At 39.4% G+C, this 18,862-nt stretch overlaps 2 protein-coding genes across 4 annotated transcripts; one reads left to right on the forward strand and one right to left on the reverse strand.

Moving 5' to 3' along the window:
* The first annotated feature begins 110 nt into the window (after positions 1-110).
* On the forward strand, positions 111-15,477 carry LOC106601098 (putative E3 ubiquitin-protein ligase UNKL). 2 transcript variants are annotated; one of them, XM_014193020.3, is made up of 16 exons: positions 111-246; positions 1,037-1,246; positions 4,206-4,382; positions 5,347-5,480; positions 6,162-6,297; positions 6,395-6,512; positions 6,642-6,726; positions 6,825-6,985; positions 7,465-7,653; positions 8,211-8,264; positions 8,947-9,124; positions 9,232-9,321; positions 9,420-9,653; positions 9,813-10,006; positions 10,134-10,391; positions 10,594-15,477. In XM_014193020.3, the coding sequence occupies exons 1-16, from the start codon at positions 182-184 to the stop codon at positions 10,747-10,749; spliced, it is 2,439 nt and encodes an 812-aa protein (XP_014048495.1). In that variant the 5' UTR covers positions 111-181; the 3' UTR covers positions 10,750-15,477. The 2 variants fall into 2 exon arrangements, with proteins under 2 accessions (XP_014048495.1, XP_014048497.1); XM_014193022.3 differs by lacking the exon at positions 7,465-7,653.
* A 114-nt stretch (positions 15,478-15,591) lies between these two features.
* LOC106601052 (dynein axonemal assembly factor 8) lies at positions 15,592-18,741 on the reverse strand. Of its 2 annotated transcripts, none has more exons than XM_082973693.1 (10): positions 18,583-18,741; positions 18,105-18,404; positions 17,942-17,998; positions 17,821-17,859; positions 17,364-17,557; positions 17,099-17,193; positions 16,864-16,976; positions 16,441-16,642; positions 16,251-16,336; positions 15,592-15,879 (listed from the first exon to the last, which is right to left on the reverse strand). In XM_082973693.1, exons 1-6 carry the CDS (start codon positions 18,737-18,739, stop codon positions 17,158-17,160), a joined length of 783 nt encoding a protein of 260 aa, XP_082829819.1. In that variant the 5' UTR covers positions 18,740-18,741; the 3' UTR covers positions 15,592-15,879; positions 16,251-16,336; positions 16,441-16,642; positions 16,864-16,976; positions 17,099-17,157. The 2 variants fall into 2 exon arrangements, with proteins under 2 accessions (XP_082829819.1, XP_082829818.1); XM_082973692.1 differs by having other exon boundaries at positions 16,441-16,645.
* Positions 18,742-18,862: the final 121 nt, after the last annotated feature.

Consider the following 18,862-nt stretch of genomic DNA (forward strand, 5'->3'; position numbering starts at 1 on the left):
GACTATAGTATTATTTTAATATATTCACACATCAAAGTTTTATTTGTGAGTTATGTTGAACATACGCACGGATCGTGGTAGACAGACACATTTACAGAATAAAGAAACAAATCTCACTCCATACGCAAATGGAACGAAACGGGACAGTTCGCGCAGGCGCGTTTCATTGTTTTGACTGAAAATGCCGTCGGTTTCGAAAACGGCGGCGAACGCTTCTCCTCAAACCGAGAAACCAACCCACTATACGTAAGTAAAGCAAACGTTAAATGGACAAAGACGTATTCGTTAAAATACCGTGCTTCTTTTTTGTACGGAATATTGTTTTATAGTTGGACTGCTTGATATTTCTTCACTCGTAGTGCAGTAAAACATGGTGCTTTTCCTTTTGTAAATTCTTCCCAATGCACGTAGCTAGCCTAGCGCTAACTTGCTAGCTACATATTCAAATTGATACAGTAACTGAATTTTAACAAATACATTTGTATAATTGTATTGTGTGACCGTGAAAATGTTCCACATAAAAAAGAGGCGTAACATTAAAAAGCGGAATTCGCAGGAACTTGGTTGGTGGTTAACGTTAGCTAGCCAGTCAGCGTGCTAGCGTGGACTGGGTAACGTTAGCGAAGTTGAATGGTTTGCCAGCCAGCAGTGTTATCCTTTTCCTCTTTCCACCTCGGCCTTATTTGCTGTCTGTCTACGCATGTGTTTTGACGTACGTTCTGGTTGTTTGATAGAATGCAACGTCGAAAATCTTGCGTGGATTGTATGTGAATGGTCAAAGTAGATAGCTAGTAACTATCACTACCAAGTAGTTTTATCAGTTCGAGTGATTGTAAAATTCAGATACATAGCTAGCTAGTGTCAATCAAATATTAGTTGTAGATGATGTAAACGTTTATCTCCTTACCTTTAGCATAGATATGGTTTACTTTAAATTTCAAATAGCGAAGCTGTAATATTTCTATCAAAGTTAGATGTGATATTCCCCCTGAGCTTTGGACTTCATTAACACCGCCTTTGTCTTTCCATTTTGCAGATATTTGAAGGAGTTTAGGACCGAACAGTGCCCTCTCTTCTTGCAACACAAGTGCACACAACATAGACCCTTTACATGTTTTCATTGGCATTTCCTCAACCAGAGGCGAAGACGACCGATTAGAAGAAGAGATGGAACTTTTAACTACAGCCCTGACGTTTATTGCACAAAATATGACGAGACTACGGGCATTTGCCCAGATGGAGAGGAGTAAGTGTGAAGCTTCAAGTTTTTTTTTTTCTTCTTCTGTGAATTGTTATGTTCTGGTTAGATGGTTGCTACTGTATCATGCTTATCAATGTTGTGGCTGTTGTTCATTCCGGTTGAGAATTCACTCAATTTGTGCAGGTTGCCAGTTTAGTGAGCACACATATAACGGTGTTGCTAATATTTTATGGATGCTGCATTGTTTCAGTATGAAGTCAGATTCATGCGAATTCCTGAAGTGAATGATCATCGTTGCACAGAATTCAGCTCGCACCACGAGCTTGGTGATGACCTAGCTTGCACATGGTGTTGTTGACTTGTCTATTGTTCGAGCTAATGTCGATCCGTATGGCCCCGGAGTGGGACGACAGCCGTTCTCAATAATGCGGAACCAACTGAATGATTCAACCACATTCATTGTCATTTCATGGATGTTTTTTTGTAATTCTTGCTGGACACGTCTGCTTTGAGCTGCAGAGTGGGGTTGAGCTTCTTCCTCCAGCTTGCAAGGAAACGATGAACACACCCCCTGTTTTCTTGCTCGTGATTGAACCGCCTTTGCACATAGCCTTCTCCCATTGGTCGAGCAAGCAATGTTTATTGTTCATGAGTCCGTTGAATATGAGGTCGCATTGAACGAGTCCCTGCATTGTATTTGTAACCTTAATGTTAATGTTGTCACAAGTACTTATACATGGACGTGTATGGTTTTTACCACTTGTACTGTATCGTTATGTTCATTGAAACCTAAGTAGCATGAATTGATACGTTTCCGTGTGGTTTCATGCAAGTACATGCAAGTCCTAATTCAAGTATCAGCTCAGCCTAAGCATAACTACTCTTGTATGATAATTAGTAGAGATGTACTGAGGGGTAGAAATTGATTATGTAAGTCTTTATATATTCTTGCTCTATTATTTAATGGCTACTGCAGCATTTTTAGGCCCAACCCTCAAAGCATCAGCTAATTTCACTTTATTTTTTTTACAAAATCAGAGGAACATATTTTGAATGAGCTCATAAGCTCATTCTTAGAACTGTAGTTTTCATTACTGGTGTGACATCAATCTACTGAAAATGAAAGTAACAAAGAATAGGCCTTATGAGCCTACACATTTGTAAAGACATAATCATGATAATGATAGCATAAACAAATGGTAATAGATGTAGCCTAAAATATTTGTGACATGATATAGCAAGTCAAGTTGTGCGGATACAGTTTGTCACTTGAGATTACATATGAGAAGGCTTGTGGTGGTGCGGATAGACACCAAAGGAAGGATGAATAAATTCATAAATTAGCAGTTCATCTGCATCTACCTAAAATAAAAGCTACAGTATTCAGTTCCCATGTGTAACAAAGTCACAGCGTTATTGTAAAAAAACAAAAACAGAATGCTACCCTGTAGTGAAGGGGGAACTTACATATCAGGATATTATTTTTGACGATATATGTATTCATAATATCATGTTATTTCTGCTATAGTTACTGGTACCTACACCAAATCTCCAGTATTTTTCCTTCATAGAAAACAAGCTATCTTCTTTTTCAATAGGAAGCCAATTGCAATACTTATTGTATCAGCACTTAAGTATTGTGAAGTCCCAGGTATTTCCCAGCCCTACTAACCTGTCCTGAGTAATATTACAAAATGCCCATACTTGGCCTACTGGAGCAGATGTACTTGTTAGTATACTTACTGGCAGCTCTATCAGTTAAAAAAAAAAAATGGAAATGTTAATATTTTTATTTAAGGTAAAGTCAAATTCTTATTTTCAATGACAGGGGGCAGAACGACAGATATTTACCTTGTCAGCTCAGGGATTTGATCTTGCAACCTTTCAGTTACTAGTCCAATGCTCTAACCACTAGGCTACCTGCCACCCGATGTGTTGGTTGGGGATTTTACAAGTCTCCCTACAGAATTAAAGGTTCACTGAAAGGAAGCAGGCTATACAGCTAATAACCTATCCTATTTAATAAGACATGATAGATGTTCTAGATTATATCTTGAGAAAGATGCTGTTCAACACTAAGAAGAACAGCTCTGAAACACGATATTCAAGCCACTCCTATAATTTGGGCCTATTTGTGTCAGAGCACCATAAAGAAATTGAGTAATGTCTCACTCACTAGTTCAGTGACAATCCTCAATGGCACAGGTCTGGTTAAAGTGCTTTGGTCAGATCCACAGTTTAGTGGTAGAGACTAGCTGCGATGTTAAGTATTTGTGGCAAATGTGTAGCATACTGACTACTTTATAGAGTGGTTTATCATTGAGAGGTTGAGTTCCAGCTTCCTATATCAGTGTATTTGGAATTTCACAGCAGTAAGTAAACAATGTTCCTCAATTCAACCAGCTGTCATATTGAAAGTTCTATACAATATTTGAACTCTGCCTGAGAGCGAGCACTTGCACTCTCTATTCCTCATTCTACCAGTGGCTGCTCTCTTCTCATGACATCACATCCGTTGCCATGGTTACTGTTGCTGAGTAAGAAGCTTTTTGCTGTATTTGAGGAAATTATTGGTTTTCAATGTGAATTTGAGCACATTCATAGCAATGTTGCTATTATTTCTGTTCAATTCCTCACCATACATCAAAGCCTGTGAGAGCGCTGTATCTATAAAAGGCGTTGCATTCCTCTGACTCCCACTGTGGGCATTGGCTACATTTTTGTTTGTCTGATGTGCATATTAAGCACCAAGAAGAACGTTTGCCACTAATAAAGGGATGAAGACAGATATATCTCATTATGCTCTGTAACTCATTTCTTTAGCCTCGGTCTGTTTCCTTTCAATTAAAATCTGTGGAATGACTTCTCAGGAAACGCACAGCATAGAATTCTAGAAACATAGAGTAGAGCCCGATTATATGCAGATTGTATCTCTGTCACATCAAATCCTGATCATTTTAATGAGGAAGCCTGCATTTGTCTAATCGCTTCCTTTCCTGTCTAGCTGTCCTTACTTGCACCGGACTACTGGTGACACAGAGCGCAAGTACCATCTTCGCTATTACAAGACTGGTACCTGTATCCATGAAACTGATGCCCGCGGGCACTGCGTGAAGAACGGCCTACACTGCGCCTTTGCCCATGGCCCACATGATCTCCGCCCCCCTGTATATGATATCAGGTGATCTATCATGCCTTTAGTAACCACTCTGTTCTCAAGGTGTCATACCTTCAACAAACATGTGAATGGGCTTGTTAAGCCAGTTAGCTGAGTACACAAGGATAAATCATGCAAGGTCTGATCATGCACTAACAAAATGTACCAACTGATTCCATTCGTACATCATAGTTTAATGAAATTCTTAAATTTACCCATAGACTATATTTTTGAAGCTGGCTGTCAACCCCTTCTCTACCATTGTTAGTGTAACGTTGATTCAACATGGTACGTCTAGCTGTCTCCGCTGAAGTGATAATAGTCTGTATCCACTCCAGTACATGCCCATACATGGCAGTGGGAGAATGAAGCATGTTCATCTATTTTCTTAGCTCAATTAGTCTCCCTGATGCCTCTCAAATTGGCTGGGGCTAAGAGCAGATGAAAGCACAATTTTCTCTTCATAGACATCAGTCATAGTGTACTTATTGCCAGGGTTGTTGGTTTTGTTGAGTACCATTTACTGTGCAAACAATTAAAGTGTTAAATTATGGTTATTTCTTTAATGGGATGAAAGATTCAGTGGTATATTTGAAGTAATATCCCCCATGTATCTCAGAGATGGATACAAAAAGTAGGCCAATATCTGTATAATGCAAGCAATGGACTTAAACTTAACAATAACATACATTTGCTATTTTACTATGAACCATGTGTTCACATTTTAAATACCCGTCACTAGAAAATAGCAATACCCTGTCCAACGTCCCATGAATGACGTCACATTAAGGAATGGGAGCTTGAAATAATTCAACAAAAACAACAGTAAATGTGGTATCAGAGGTACGCTCAAGCGTTGCCTAGCAACTGTTGAGCAGAACAAGTCTGTAAGAGCAAGGCATTGCCTGAATATTCTACATTTGTCTCTTCCTCTTTTTTTGTTTGTTTTGTGTAGTAGCTCTCTCACTAATCTTCTTCATGTGCACAGAGAGATCCAGGCACAGGAAGCCCTCCAGAATGGCCAGTTGGGATCTGGAGAGGGTATCCCTGATCTACAGCCTGGCGTACTGGCCAGCCAAGCCATGATAGAGAAGACTCTTACAGAGGACCCCCGGTGGCAAGGTGAGCAGGAGACGCATTGATTCTGGTGGCGGTGTCACCCAGAGCCACATTAATTTTCTATTGATTTGATTTCCTTGACCTGTTGTTATATTTTGGCATTAGGTCAAGAACAGAATGTCTTATACTGAGTATGTTTATATGCACATTAATAAATCAATATTAAACTGATTATGGCAGAAGGCAGAGTATGGCATTAGTCATGTAAGGTGTTTACATGACTATCTTAATCAGCATAAGATCATAACGGTAGTAAGCATACGCCGATTAAAACACCTGGATTTCGGCGTAATCTTTTGCATTTTTAGGACATGTAAATGCTTTAATCAGAGTTCAGAGGTGTGCACGAGCTTCCTTTTGTGTGAATGAGTATGCATATTAGAAATAGTTTCCACATACAAACTTTGTCTGAACTAAGAATCAAAATGTTTTCGCAAAAATAACATGGGCGCTGTGGTAGAACATTTATTTAGATATTTTTTTATTCCTTTTTTTATTTTTTGCATTCATCAAAGTCCCGTCAGGTAGCCTGATTTCAGATGTCCATGTAAACAGGATTATTAGGCGACTCGTTCTTGAAAAGCATGTAAACGTTTTAAATCAAGTGATTATGTTAATCTGACTATCCACAATAATCGTTTTATTGTGTGCATGCAACATACTCATTGTGTGCTTTCCTTCCAGACACCAATTTTGTTTTAGCGAACTACAAAACAGAGCAGTGCACCAAGCCTCCACGACTATGCAGACAGGGCTATGCCTGCCCTCACTACCACAATAGTAGAGACAGAAGACGAAATCCACGCAAGTTCAAATACAGGTAGGAGATTAGGACTGTCTAACGACAAAGAGAATGCCTTTTTACAACTGTGTAATAATTCTGTAATATGTAGTTAACCCCTTGAATGATGTGTCAGGTCAACTCCGTGTCCCAATGTGAAACATGGGGATGAGTGGGGAGAGCCATCGAAGTGTGACAGTGGAGACAGCTGTCAATACTGTCACTCACGCACTGAACAGCAGTTCCACCCAGAGGTAAGTGGGACATTGGACACTTTATAAACGCTTAGCACATTTTGTTTCTTGCAATGAGGAATCTGTCAGACCTTGTTTTGGGAAAATGCCACACAGTTATGAGCAGAGAACCTGTCTTTCTCACTTCAGATCTACAAATCCACCAAATGCAATGACATGAGGCAAACTGGTTATTGTCCTAGAGGGCCGTTCTGTGCATTTGCGCATGTAGAAAGTAAGTGAAGCTCCTCAAAATAAGTCAACGCTGTCTTGCTTGTTGGCAACTTTTCAAAGTTAAAACCTCTCCTGTCTGTGATTTGTGTACTTTTTCAGGAATTCCCTCCACGGAAGAGACCATGAACTCGTTGCTAACAGCGATGCAGTCGGGCTCTCAGGCCAAGCTGGGCTCTCAGCAGTATTCAGAGTGTCCGGTCAGCGAGTGGGGCAGCAGTGCACACTCCATCAGCAGCATCAACAACGGCCAAGTGGGGAATGTATGTGATCTGATTACTACTCCCTCTCTGCTTCTCTCCACTGTCTTTTACAAAGGCATCTCAGTTTGTATGAAAAACATGCTGTCTATAGATTAGACCCTGAATAGATATTTAAGCTGTTAACTTTCCTTATTCGTTACACCTTTGTTTTGTATATTCTTGTCATTTTATGTTTCCATTCTTCTGTTTTCTATACTTGCCTTGTATTTCACTAGCCTGTAACATCATTTTGTTTCTGGTAGTACTAGTGCACCAAGAAATATACAGCGTAATTCAAATTAATATAGGATTCAACAGAAACCAAACCTTAACAATTCAGTGTCCTCTCTCTCTTTTTCGCTCTCGCTCTCTCTCTACCCCCCCCCCCCCCCAATATTCCATCTTCAGCTATCATCTGCTCTCTGGCCTTGTTAGGAAAGCTGGGCTTGTTTGGCTGGCTCTAAAACCCTATTAAGACCATGTGTACTTCTCTCCCTCAGGTTTCATATTCTAATAGTCCGACTGTAACACCAAGCTCAGGAAGCAACAGTTCATTGTCCCCAATCGGACCCATCGGCAGGTCCAAATGCTTAACTAATGGTAGCTTATGTTCAGAGTCCACCACGTCAAGTGTGTCATCTCTGACGTCTAACTATCCCAAAGCGCCGGGCTTTGAACGCGAGGATCAGGTACTACAATAAGACTGCTCTCTCTCTTTCCCCGTCCTTACGGGAAGACCCCCGTACTCAGCTTAGTGTAGGGCCTGACCCACTGCTGTACACACTTTGGTCATAGTTTCCATTCTTTTGATTCAGAATTTTGATTTATTTCTATATTCAATTATTTGTCAGTCACATTTTTTATGTTATGTCATTTTCTATAAATTTGATAACTTGGTGAATACTGAAATTAACAACCAAGGCTAAATAAATAATAATTTACCCGTTCCAGGTCAAATTCAGTGTTGTGCTTAACGTTTTATGAACCTAGATTAGACATTATGTTTGGATATGGAACTTGTATTCATGTTATCTATTAGTTATAAAACAAATGTCTGCTTATTTAGTTTTAGACTGTCTTAATGGGTTGTGCTGATGACATTAGACATTTTCTCTCTTTTGATAGGGCTGCAGATGACTGATTATTAACTGAATTTTCTTCACTTAAGAAAGGTGTTGGCTTTCTAAGACCCAGCCAATTGCTGGGTTTAAGTGTTGGGTCATGTGAATGTGCTGTCTGTTTTCAGATAAAGAACTATAAGGGACATAGCGATCAAAAGATGATGGACCAAGACAAGCAGGTGAATAACTAAAGCATTTGCCACTGCCTTTGTATTCCTAGAGGTTAGTGACTGTGTTTCCCCTATATTAATTTCCCGCTGGCCCAAAAAATATGATTTATGGAGAATCATTTTCATTTTAAGTGTAAACTTAAATGACTAAAACCACATATAAAGTATGTAGAAAAGATAATGGAGCTATACATTTTTTAAATAAGATCATCTTTGAGAACTAACAATCACCAAAAATAAAAGCCGTAGTCAGGGAGTCTAAAATTCAAAAAATGGCATGGGGCATCCATTGATATGTTAATGTTTGAGTCACTGATAGCATAAGCCATGGCAAAATGTGTAGAATTGCAGGAACTTAGATTTAAAACTGCAATTTTGCCGCCTATGCTGAAAATAAACACGGGAAACACTGCAAGTGATATGTAGAACATTTTCTATTTAAAGGTATTCCTGTGGAGGCAAAAGGCTTTTGCTGTTATAATTTCAAAGTCATTGGGATTTGTCCAATCGACTTGATAAAAAAGGCCTATTCATAATCTCCCATCTAAAGCATATGACCAGGCACGTAATCTGTGGCTTGTCTTACTTCTTAACCGAGCACCAATGTAGTAAAGCTAAGTATTGCTCAAATTGACGCTCAAAGTGACACTATTAATGAAACAATGCCTTACTATGTACGCCTCTTTTACAGACACACAATAGTGTATTCTCTGGGATGAACCCTCTGGCATCCAGCATAACCTCCAGTATAGAATCTAGCCTGGCCTCCAGTATTGGATCAGATAGTTCCTCACCCACCACCTTATCAACAATGAATGCAAAAGCAACCCCATTCTATCCTGGGAGCAATACTGTGGAGTCAGTTATAGGTAAGTGTACTTGTATTGTGCAAACTTGTTTGAGGGGTTAATGTACCTCTTTATACAAGGAATACTTCTTTTTCAAATAAATAAAAACGATTTGCCTTTTCTTTCAGGTTCTGCTCTTGACCTGAATTTTTGTGACATCAATGTTGCCTCTCTTGATAAAGAGTTTGAGGAGCAAGAAAACAACAGTCTTGGTTTAAGTAAGCAAACCTTGTTTGAAACATTGAACACAATTGACTTAAGTGTGTTCTGCATTTTTTAATTGCGAAATTGATTTATGCTTCCTGTTGCACTCTAGGTCAAAGGATGTTGGGAGGATCCGCTCCGGTCAACATTCCTGGCTCCCTTGCACGGTCTTCTTCATTGAATTCCAACTCATCGCTCTCTGCCTCCCCTCTGAGCTCTCTCTCCCAGTCCCTGTCCCAGTGCCTGTTGTCAGGAATGGCTCCACAGCAGACTCAGCCTCAGGGCCTGCTAACCAAACCTGAGCATGGCCTTCTGGGAACACCTACCTCCTCTCAGAACTCTCTGGGTAAGTTAACAATATAATATTTACTAGTGATCTTGACAAACATGCAAGAGTGAGCATTATTCTTTTACTTATGAGGCATCATCAACAATTTTATAAATGCATCACTTTTTTTGTTGTTGCGCTTTGACATGAAACAATTGTCCTGATCCCACCTTGTAGGTTTGAATGGGGGAGCTAGCAGCATATGGGACTTTGTGAGTGGCAACTTCTCTCCCAGCCCATCACCAGTGTTCAGCAGCCTGGGCTCCACCACTGTGAGCAGCAGTGCTGACCTGAACCGGCTCTTCAGAGAGCTGGACGAGGCCAAGAGGAAGATCAAGCAGTGGGAAGACGCGTGGCACCAGGTCAAGCAGGTCAGCCACTAGTCCCATGCAAGAACTATGACATGAACTAAAGGCACTGCCTCAGTAAGCAATACATCCTGACCCTTGTTAAACCAATTATATATATATATATATATGACATGTCTGTCTGTTCCAGGCTTGTGAGGCCTGGCAGAAAGACTCCCATGATGCAAAAGAACAAGCAAAGTCAGCCGAGGCGGAGCGGCAGCTGGCAGAGCAGAAGCGAGAGGATACGGAGCGCAAGCTAAAGGAGCTCCAGGGGGACTTTGACGTGCTGTGTCGCTCCCCTGGCACACCCCTGCTTAGAAGCTATGGAGACCTGGACCAGCTCCCTCTACCAAAGCTCCACTCCATCCAGAGCCAGCTGCGCACTGACCTAGACCTTATAGATGGGGTAAGACGGGCCAGATACTAAGCACATTCTTATTTATAGTGATCAGGATATACATTATGGCAGACTATTTAGCCTAGTGAAGCATGTTTAAAAAAAACACAAAAAAAAACGAATATATATTTAAGATCTTGCTTGGAATCATTGTATTGAGTTATTATGTTGCGAATAGTTTCTGATACAACCTCTTCTCTTCCCAACACAGGTAATATATCAGCTTCAGTCAAAGAAATGTATAGTTTGCCAAACGCATGATCGTTGCATAGTCCTGCAGCCTTGCCAACATTATGTACTTTGTAAGAACTGTGCACCTAGTAAATCAGAATGTCCATACTGTAAGACAAAAATATTGAAGTGGTAATGTACAATTATTCAAGGTACTACTTAAGGAATTTGCCCTTTGAAGAACTACTAATACATATAGTATGCTTACATTTTCTAAATAGCATTTTGTGTTTCAGTATTTCATATAGTAATTCAATTAATAGTTTAATTGAACTACATAAATGGTGTTTGATAAATCAAGTACTTAAATGTAGTATGTTATTTTGTATTATAAAGGATCACTTACATTTTCCAAAAAGTTTGGGCATCCATAGTTCAAGTGGGCCTAATTTGACTTTATCACTGAAACACATCAGTCAAACGTTATTATTAGTATTGCAACCATCTTTGTGAAGATTGATTTCTTGTAAAGCACTTTGTTGACCTGGGAATTTAAAGGGTATTTTAGAAATTAGCTTTGAGCTGGTTTTGTTTGTTAAATTTTTTTCTTAATATGCTAATGTATGGAGCTTCTGTGTGTACTGTGAAACATACTAGAATATTTCATGTTTCCTATTGTTAAATCATGGTATAGTTCTATATATCTTGTTAGTTTCAATAGAAAAGTACTAAACAATAGTTTCTACTTTTCATTCTTTAATTTACACCTTTCCATCAAAAGTACAAACTTTTGAATGCATTTTAGGCATAACCAGCAGCTGTAATATCAGTAAAGCACATTTATGCTAAAGGAGTTAGGAAATCAATTACTCTGTCTTTTAGTGATTACTGAATTGTTCATTATGTAGTTGTTAGAGGAGCATGTCTTGATGTACATAAGTCTGACATGGTGAAATTGATAGGATTCCTACTAGCTCTCAAACATGTCTAGAACATATCTGATACTTGGCCTCTACTCTAGTCTCAAGTGCCTTGCCTTAGATGATAACCATGACCATCGATGCTTAGAGGATTGTTGTAAAAGCAGACACAGGTAGTCAAAGCCTCTGCACACGTTTCTGCATATATGTCTACTTAATTTTGCTACTTTGCATCATGTGCATTGCCCAATCCTATGTCAAAGTATTTCCTCAGATTATAGTTGTATGAAGATAAAAATCTTGTCAGTGCCTGTGTCCTGACTTCACGCTTACAAACATAAAACAATATATTTTCCTTGTCTACACAGGCAATGGTGCTTTTTTTTTGATGCGGCTTCAGTATAATTTCAAATGACCATCTTTGATTTAATGTTTGGGAGTATGCAAGCAAGGAAACAACTCTGGTCTTGTTTTTAAACAAGATAAAAACAGGCTCTGCTATACATTTTAGACTGGTGTTTGTTGTAAGATGCATCATTGGTGTTGAACCTGTAAGTTGTGTTTTCAAATATGACAGTGTAATGTGCTTAGCTAGGTTAATCTAATTGAAATGACCTTCTACTGTGTTCAAAATGTATTTTTCCTCGCTCTATATCTTGGTCCTTTTAATATTTACAGCAATTAGTATGTTCAGTAGAAAGAACCTTATAATATTCCCAGGTACACGATTTGTAACTTAGTTAGAAAAATTGAGAAATACAATTGTTTACATTTACATGGATGGTAATTCAGAAACTCAGAGAAAAACAAAACTTGTGTTTCTCCTAAAATAAAAAAGGTATTGTGTTCCCTCATGTTTATCAAGTTAAAATGGCAGGTGAAACAATTTTATTGCATGTCTTATACGCGTCATATGTTAACCAGCTACAAATCTAGATCACTGCCAGATATATTTGTATTGTCAGTAGCATACTGTAGAGTCGATCACTTCACTTTTGCAAGCTTTGTTGCTGCTGAGAGAAAGATGTATACATATAGTTGTAATGCATTTAGATTCTTGAATGTTATTGTGCATACACAGTTCAGACATCAGTAGCCTAATTTCTCACACAAGTTAAGCAGTGACACATTTTACTTTACATATAATCAAAATGGCGTCATAACAATGACTCTTATTACCTAACATTCAGAGACATGTCATGGCGTCTAACATTTGGTATACCAAGTTTATAACTTCTTTAATGTTATAGTTCAAGTAAAGTACCACTTAAACAAAGACTCATTAGATTAAAATGTTTTGATTTTCGTTTTAGGCAGTCACACGTTCGGGTACTTTTGTGAATCTTCGAAACGTTGTTACAGGCCAATCAATGTACTGCTATAGAATGTCTCGATTCTTAAATTGGTTGGAGAATCCTAATAAAGCTACTGGGCTACAGTAAATGCTCACCCCAGTTTTTAATATCGCAGGGTTTTTTCCTGTGATGCCAACTAAGTTAATGTGGACTTGACTCAAATGAACCAAAGTGGTGTTGTAGTTTGTTCTTGTAGTTACTTTTAAAATGTATTGAAATGTACAATTTAGTATAACATTCTCTTCAATGGTTCAATGACAGAAATAACTATGCCAACTGCTTTTGCTGACAATAGTAATGGACTTGAAGCCCATTTGTAGTTTTACCAAAGACCTTTATTGCGATTATGTTTATTTTTTTTTCATTTTAGTAATCTAAGCAAATCATTAACCTAATTTGAAACAAACCTAACCTAACACCTAATGTAGATTGGTGTGCATTTACAGAAACTAATGGCATCGCTGTCCTTTTTTGTAAAACAAATGACTGGTTAGCAGCATACACACAATTCTAATTGGCAGTTGTCTACAGTGAAGGAATTTCAGAAGTTAGGGACATGTTAATATTCTTAAGTGGCCATATAGATGAGTACCAGTGGAGGCTGCTGAGGGGAGGACGGCTCACAATAATGTCTGGAACGGAGTGAACCATTCCACCGATTCCGCTCCAGCCATTACCATGAACCCGTCCTCGCCAATTTAAGGTGCCACCAACCTCGTGTGATGAGTACTATTTTGAAGTATGTTTTTCTTTTCACTTTACAGCTAAAATCTCTTAATCAGTTTTAAATATTGATGGTTGTGCACTACTTGTATACTGTCAGGAGTATAGAGTATACTTTGACTGTAATGTGCTTTTGTTTTCATTTGACTGGTGTTTTCTTTGTTTTAATTCACAATTTACTGCAGTCATTGGAAAGATGGTGATAGCGTATCATTTGTTTATTGGTTAGATATTTGAGTGGGTCATTGACGGGTGAAATGACAGAACTTGATTTATTTAAACCAGCATCAATGGCAGATACAGACGTGAGTAAGTTGAGGAGCAACTCTTCACTCATTCGTTCTTGGTCCTTAAGCCCTCTTCAATGTGGCATACTAAGTATACATCTTCCTTTTACACTGAATAAGAAAAAATTTAAGCTCATATTTTATAAATATGGCTCTAAATCATTCAATGTTATGGCCATATTAAACTAATGTTCTTTTACTATGGAACAATTTTTTAATTTTTTTTTATAAATCTGTGCCTTTGATGTTAAAATGTCACATTTTAACTGGCATTTGAAGAGTATTTCTCTTAATGATGGGTGGCTTCATTGAGGGTAAATTGTTATTACAGTAAAACTGAAGAAAAAAAATCCAAATTCTAGTGCCTTTAGATAATTGTATGTACCATAATCTCCCCAATTTAAAATCTGTGGTGGATACCACTCAGATGATTCGATTTTTCGATATTATCACTTAATGGTTCTCGAGTGGTAAAATTTGCTTTGTCACTCTGAAAAGTTAAGAATTCTGTGTAAAGAGCTTGCATTCGTAAGTGATCAGAGAAGGGCCGTTTTGAACCAGACTGCATGTTTCGTAAGGGTGGCTTAGGCAACCTTAGAATGATGAATACTGCTTCTTCATCTGTCTGTATTTGCCATATCAGTCTTCATAACATGCCACAATACCTACCACCAATAAATATGATTCCTTCTGTACTCAACTTTATTGGCACAAGAAAAAAACAGACAATTAATTTTAAAGAAAAGCACCAAGTAGGACTCATTGTTTTGTAAATTTAAATGTAATTGAGATGTAACAATGCTCTGCAGTGGATTAGCATAATCTATTTTGCATTCTTGTGAAGTGTTGTTTCCTTGTTTTATTAAATATTGTGATCATGGAACCTGAAGAATTTATGCAATCTTGTACATACATAAATGTATGAAGCTGTTCCAATTTTAGAATGAAAAGGAAAAAAATGCATATTGCAGCATAAAACATTTAATTGTTCCCAATAGTTAATTTCAAAATGTTCATTTAACATAGAAACCCTGAAATATTGAATGTACCGTTCTAAATTAGATATTTAATAGGTCACTGGAATAATATGGAGAGCAGTTCATCAGTTAGCTATGATGTAGCATCTAGTTTTGTGAATTGCTATACAATGAAATAAATGTAAGACTTAAACACATGCAGTTTTCCGGTCTCTGTATTTATCAGTGTAATGATTAAGGGGAGGGGGAATACATTTTATTTTCTCAGGGTTTCAGTTATGACTGTAGGATAAAAGGTTTAATTGTGAACTGTAGTTCATAGATGTATTTACGCTGATGTCGATGGAAGTAGACATTTGTATTACGAATGAGAAACATGTCCCTTATTTTGTTACAAGTATGGACAAATAGGACATTGTATATTGAATTAGTATTCAACTACCCCATAGAAATTATCAATGGGAGTTCCCCTGTCTTAAAGTTGATCCTCTTTATGGAATCAAAGGCCTGATTTGGCTTTTTACTCAAAATTAAGTAGAAGGTATTGAATCTTTTACTTGTAGTATCATTAACTTGTTCAATTGTACTGCAACATTATGCAATGGTTTGCAAAATTCACAATTTGTATCATCTTGGGAATTAAAACCATTTTTGATCTTAAATGTGTTGAGTATTTGTTTCATGCATTTTAAAACCAAGGTATGTACTTCTAGTTCACTAAACTCCAACGATTAATGCCCCTTGACAAGTATAATCTTGCAATAACAAACATGAACCAGCATTTTAAGTATTTATTTTCTTCACATGAAAATACCCTTTTTTTACTTTTCTTTTGGGGGGGGTTACATGAAAAGGTTTCTTACTACAACCAATTAAATAAAGATCTCCTTTATACAGTATTGGGATGTATCAAATGAATTATAATCAAAGATTGGCACAGAATTCCAGGAAATAGGTTGGCCCTCTTGGTAATGCTCTATAGAATTAAGGTTCACTCAGATTACTGTGGTATGATGACTATCAGGAGACAGGACATCAAATAGATAGCACAGCAGCTGCAATGCCTAGAGCCAAAACAGATGAGATATTCTCAGAGGTGCTTGTTATCAATGGTGCTTTCTTCATAGACATTCACTCACAATCTGTTTTTATCGAGGTCACTTGATCCTGTTAACTAAACATAAGGGTCCATTTTGCCATTATTTGGTACTACAACACAATGTTTCCGCATTTAGTACAAGCTTACTTTAAAAAAAATCTGTGCTGGGATAAATCAGCATTTTCCCCACTTTGGCAAGGTTAGACCTCTCTCCGTAAATACTATAGTGCAAAATAAATAAACCATAGCATATTAATCTATGCATTCCATTATGAAGCAAAGAAGAAGAAATGCAAAACACTAACTGGTACATGTTTGAGTAGCCTATTTCCTTACCTTTCAAGCATGGAGTCAAAGCAGGTCACAGCATAATCTTTCTGTAGAACAACGATAAAACAAGCGCCCTCAGGTAGAGCAGAAATCTAGAGGAGATAGTCAATACCACAGTGTTACAGTGAGTGACCACTGCATGATGCTATTGCGCAACTATCAAACTCCTTCTACATAGCAGATACCCACTCCTCACCTTCCCATCCCTCTCAGAGGGTAGCATCAGTGTCTCAGCTATGTGACATCTCTGGGTCTCGTCCAGGGCACTCATCCTCCCGGCCACCAGGTGTCAGCCTGTCCTCAGCAGCTGCTCAAGCAGGTCCAGGTGGATGGGGGCTGGGCCCAGTACACTGGAGGGCAGCAGGTGGTTTGGCAGAGAGCAATGCGGACCGAGGGCCCTGCTGCCACCCACACACAAACAGCCACGTTTACAAAGTTCAATTGCTGTTCATACCACATCAACTAAACACAACAACAGTTGCCCCAGACCAATCATAGGCAACGTCCCAATAAAAAGTCAATGATTAAGGGACCTGTTTTGTATCCACATAAAAGTAGTAAATAAGCGATTCAACAACAAAGATTCAGCTAGGCTAAAACATTCAAAACTAGACCTCACCTCCATTCAGTCCAGAAGCCATAAGGTGTGATAAAGATGGCTTGTTCGCAGCGGCAAGTGTGCCTCTGTTCACGGGCCAGACAAGCCAAATGGTCTGAGTGTACACTGGGTATCTGTGATACAGAACAGTGAGTGACAACAGACACAAAATGTGTTCCATATTAAACACAGGGCATATGAGACGGCTATACATCTAGGAATAGTAAATCATGTCTATTGTAGCACTGTGATGTACCTGCTCCTGTCTCATGGTGTTGGTCTCTGTGCAGCATAGGCCCTGAGGGAACAGCCTCTTCACATCCTGAACAGCTCTCTGATAGCTCCTCGATCCTACAACATAGTATTATATCATTCATTACGCGCAACTAACATTACATCTGAAACATTAAAGCCTTGTTCCAAAGCCAGTCTCAGCCACTCTGTAACTGATTGATCTATGTTGTCTGGCAGGACCTGGAAGGTGGCCCAGTATCGTGCGGGGTCGAGGGGCACTGACTGACCATAGATGCCGCTGTGTAGATGATGTGAGCTTTAACAGGCCCTCCAGAGGAATTGGTCCTGAGCGCGGCCTGGGCAGGGTCCTCAGGTCCCAGCACGTCCAGTAGCCTCTTCACAGCGTTCTCCCTCTGCAGGCACAGAGCCATGGAAGGCCCAGAGCTCAAGTACTGGACATGGGCTTCTACACAGAGGGGTCCTAGAGGAAAACACAAGAGGAAGGGGGGGGGGAGTATGAAGAGTATGAAATGTATGCATTCACTACTGTAAGTCGCTCTGGATAAGAGCGTCTGCTAAATGACTAAAATGTAAATGTAAAAATGTTAAATATTTTCAACCATTTTGTAACCATTGTTGAAGTAATCGACTTTGCAAGTAACCAATGTTTAATAAAACATCCTACATTACATCATGTTATTTAAAGGTCAAAGTTCATCCAAATAAACCCATTTCCAAACTCACCCTGCACCAAGCAGTTTAACAACGACTCACACTGGGAACCTGTAAGGAACATTAAACACAAGTCAGAAGGGAGGTGGGTGAGAGAGTCGTTTGAATGTGCTGATGACCCGGTGACACATACCAGCTACATTAATGCGAGGTGGGGGTAGGAACTTCAGTAATGGGCGCACACTGTGATCTGAAGATGAGAGACAATCCACATAGATCCAGCTATCCTTGACATGATTACCCCAGATAGAGGGTAGTAGTGAAATAGTACCTAGCTTGCACTGACTAGTCTTTACCAGGGATCATGTCTCCCAGGGAGAAGAAGAGGGATGCTTGTCTGAAGGCCAGTTCAGGAGTGGGAGACAACAGTATGTTCAGGTTCCCGGGGTAGTCCCGTGGCAGGAACCGTAGGGTGGCGAAGGCGTCCACCCTCCTCAGGGCACACACCAGAGCAGGGGAGGAGGCCAGGCCCACCAGGCTGCTCTGCCACAGCCGGTCACATACCTCATAGGGGCTCACCTTCCGCGCCTGCTGCCGGGACAATGTGGGCAGCCACTTCATGGCCAGTAGCTGGAATCCATCCTCCTCGACATCGCCTGATGGAGAAACAGGGTAGAAAGGAGAGAAATGCAGAGCAAGGTTAGGTAGGTGAGGAGTTCAGTGCTACAGCTGAATTGCAAGTACAATATTGGTATTATGAATAATATTATGCATTTTAAATATATTTCATTACATGGGCTGTGTTGTGGGAATGGTTAATGTGGGGTAACGTGCCTGTTGTGTCCCCTGTCCAGAGCCTGTGTAGCAGGCTCAGGCCCTGACTGATGTCCCTTCCAGCCAGCGTAAGCACCACCACCTGCTCCAGCTCTGGGTTGGATGGACACCTGTGATTGGACAGCACCACATTGCAGGGGTTGGGTACGGCCCACATACGCCCACTTGAGAACCAAGCATGAACATAAACTCAATTAGACCAGGAAGCCAAGGAGGGGGTCATCATTGACAGAGTGTGTTAACTCTTCCCTTACCAAAGCTATGGAGCAGGCTCTCTCTG

Source organism: Salmo salar, chromosome 03 (genome assembly GCF_965601325.2).
Source record: "Salmo salar chromosome 03, fSalSal1, whole genome shotgun sequence".
Classification (NCBI taxonomy): Eukaryota; Metazoa; Chordata; class Actinopteri; order Salmoniformes; family Salmonidae; genus Salmo; species Salmo salar.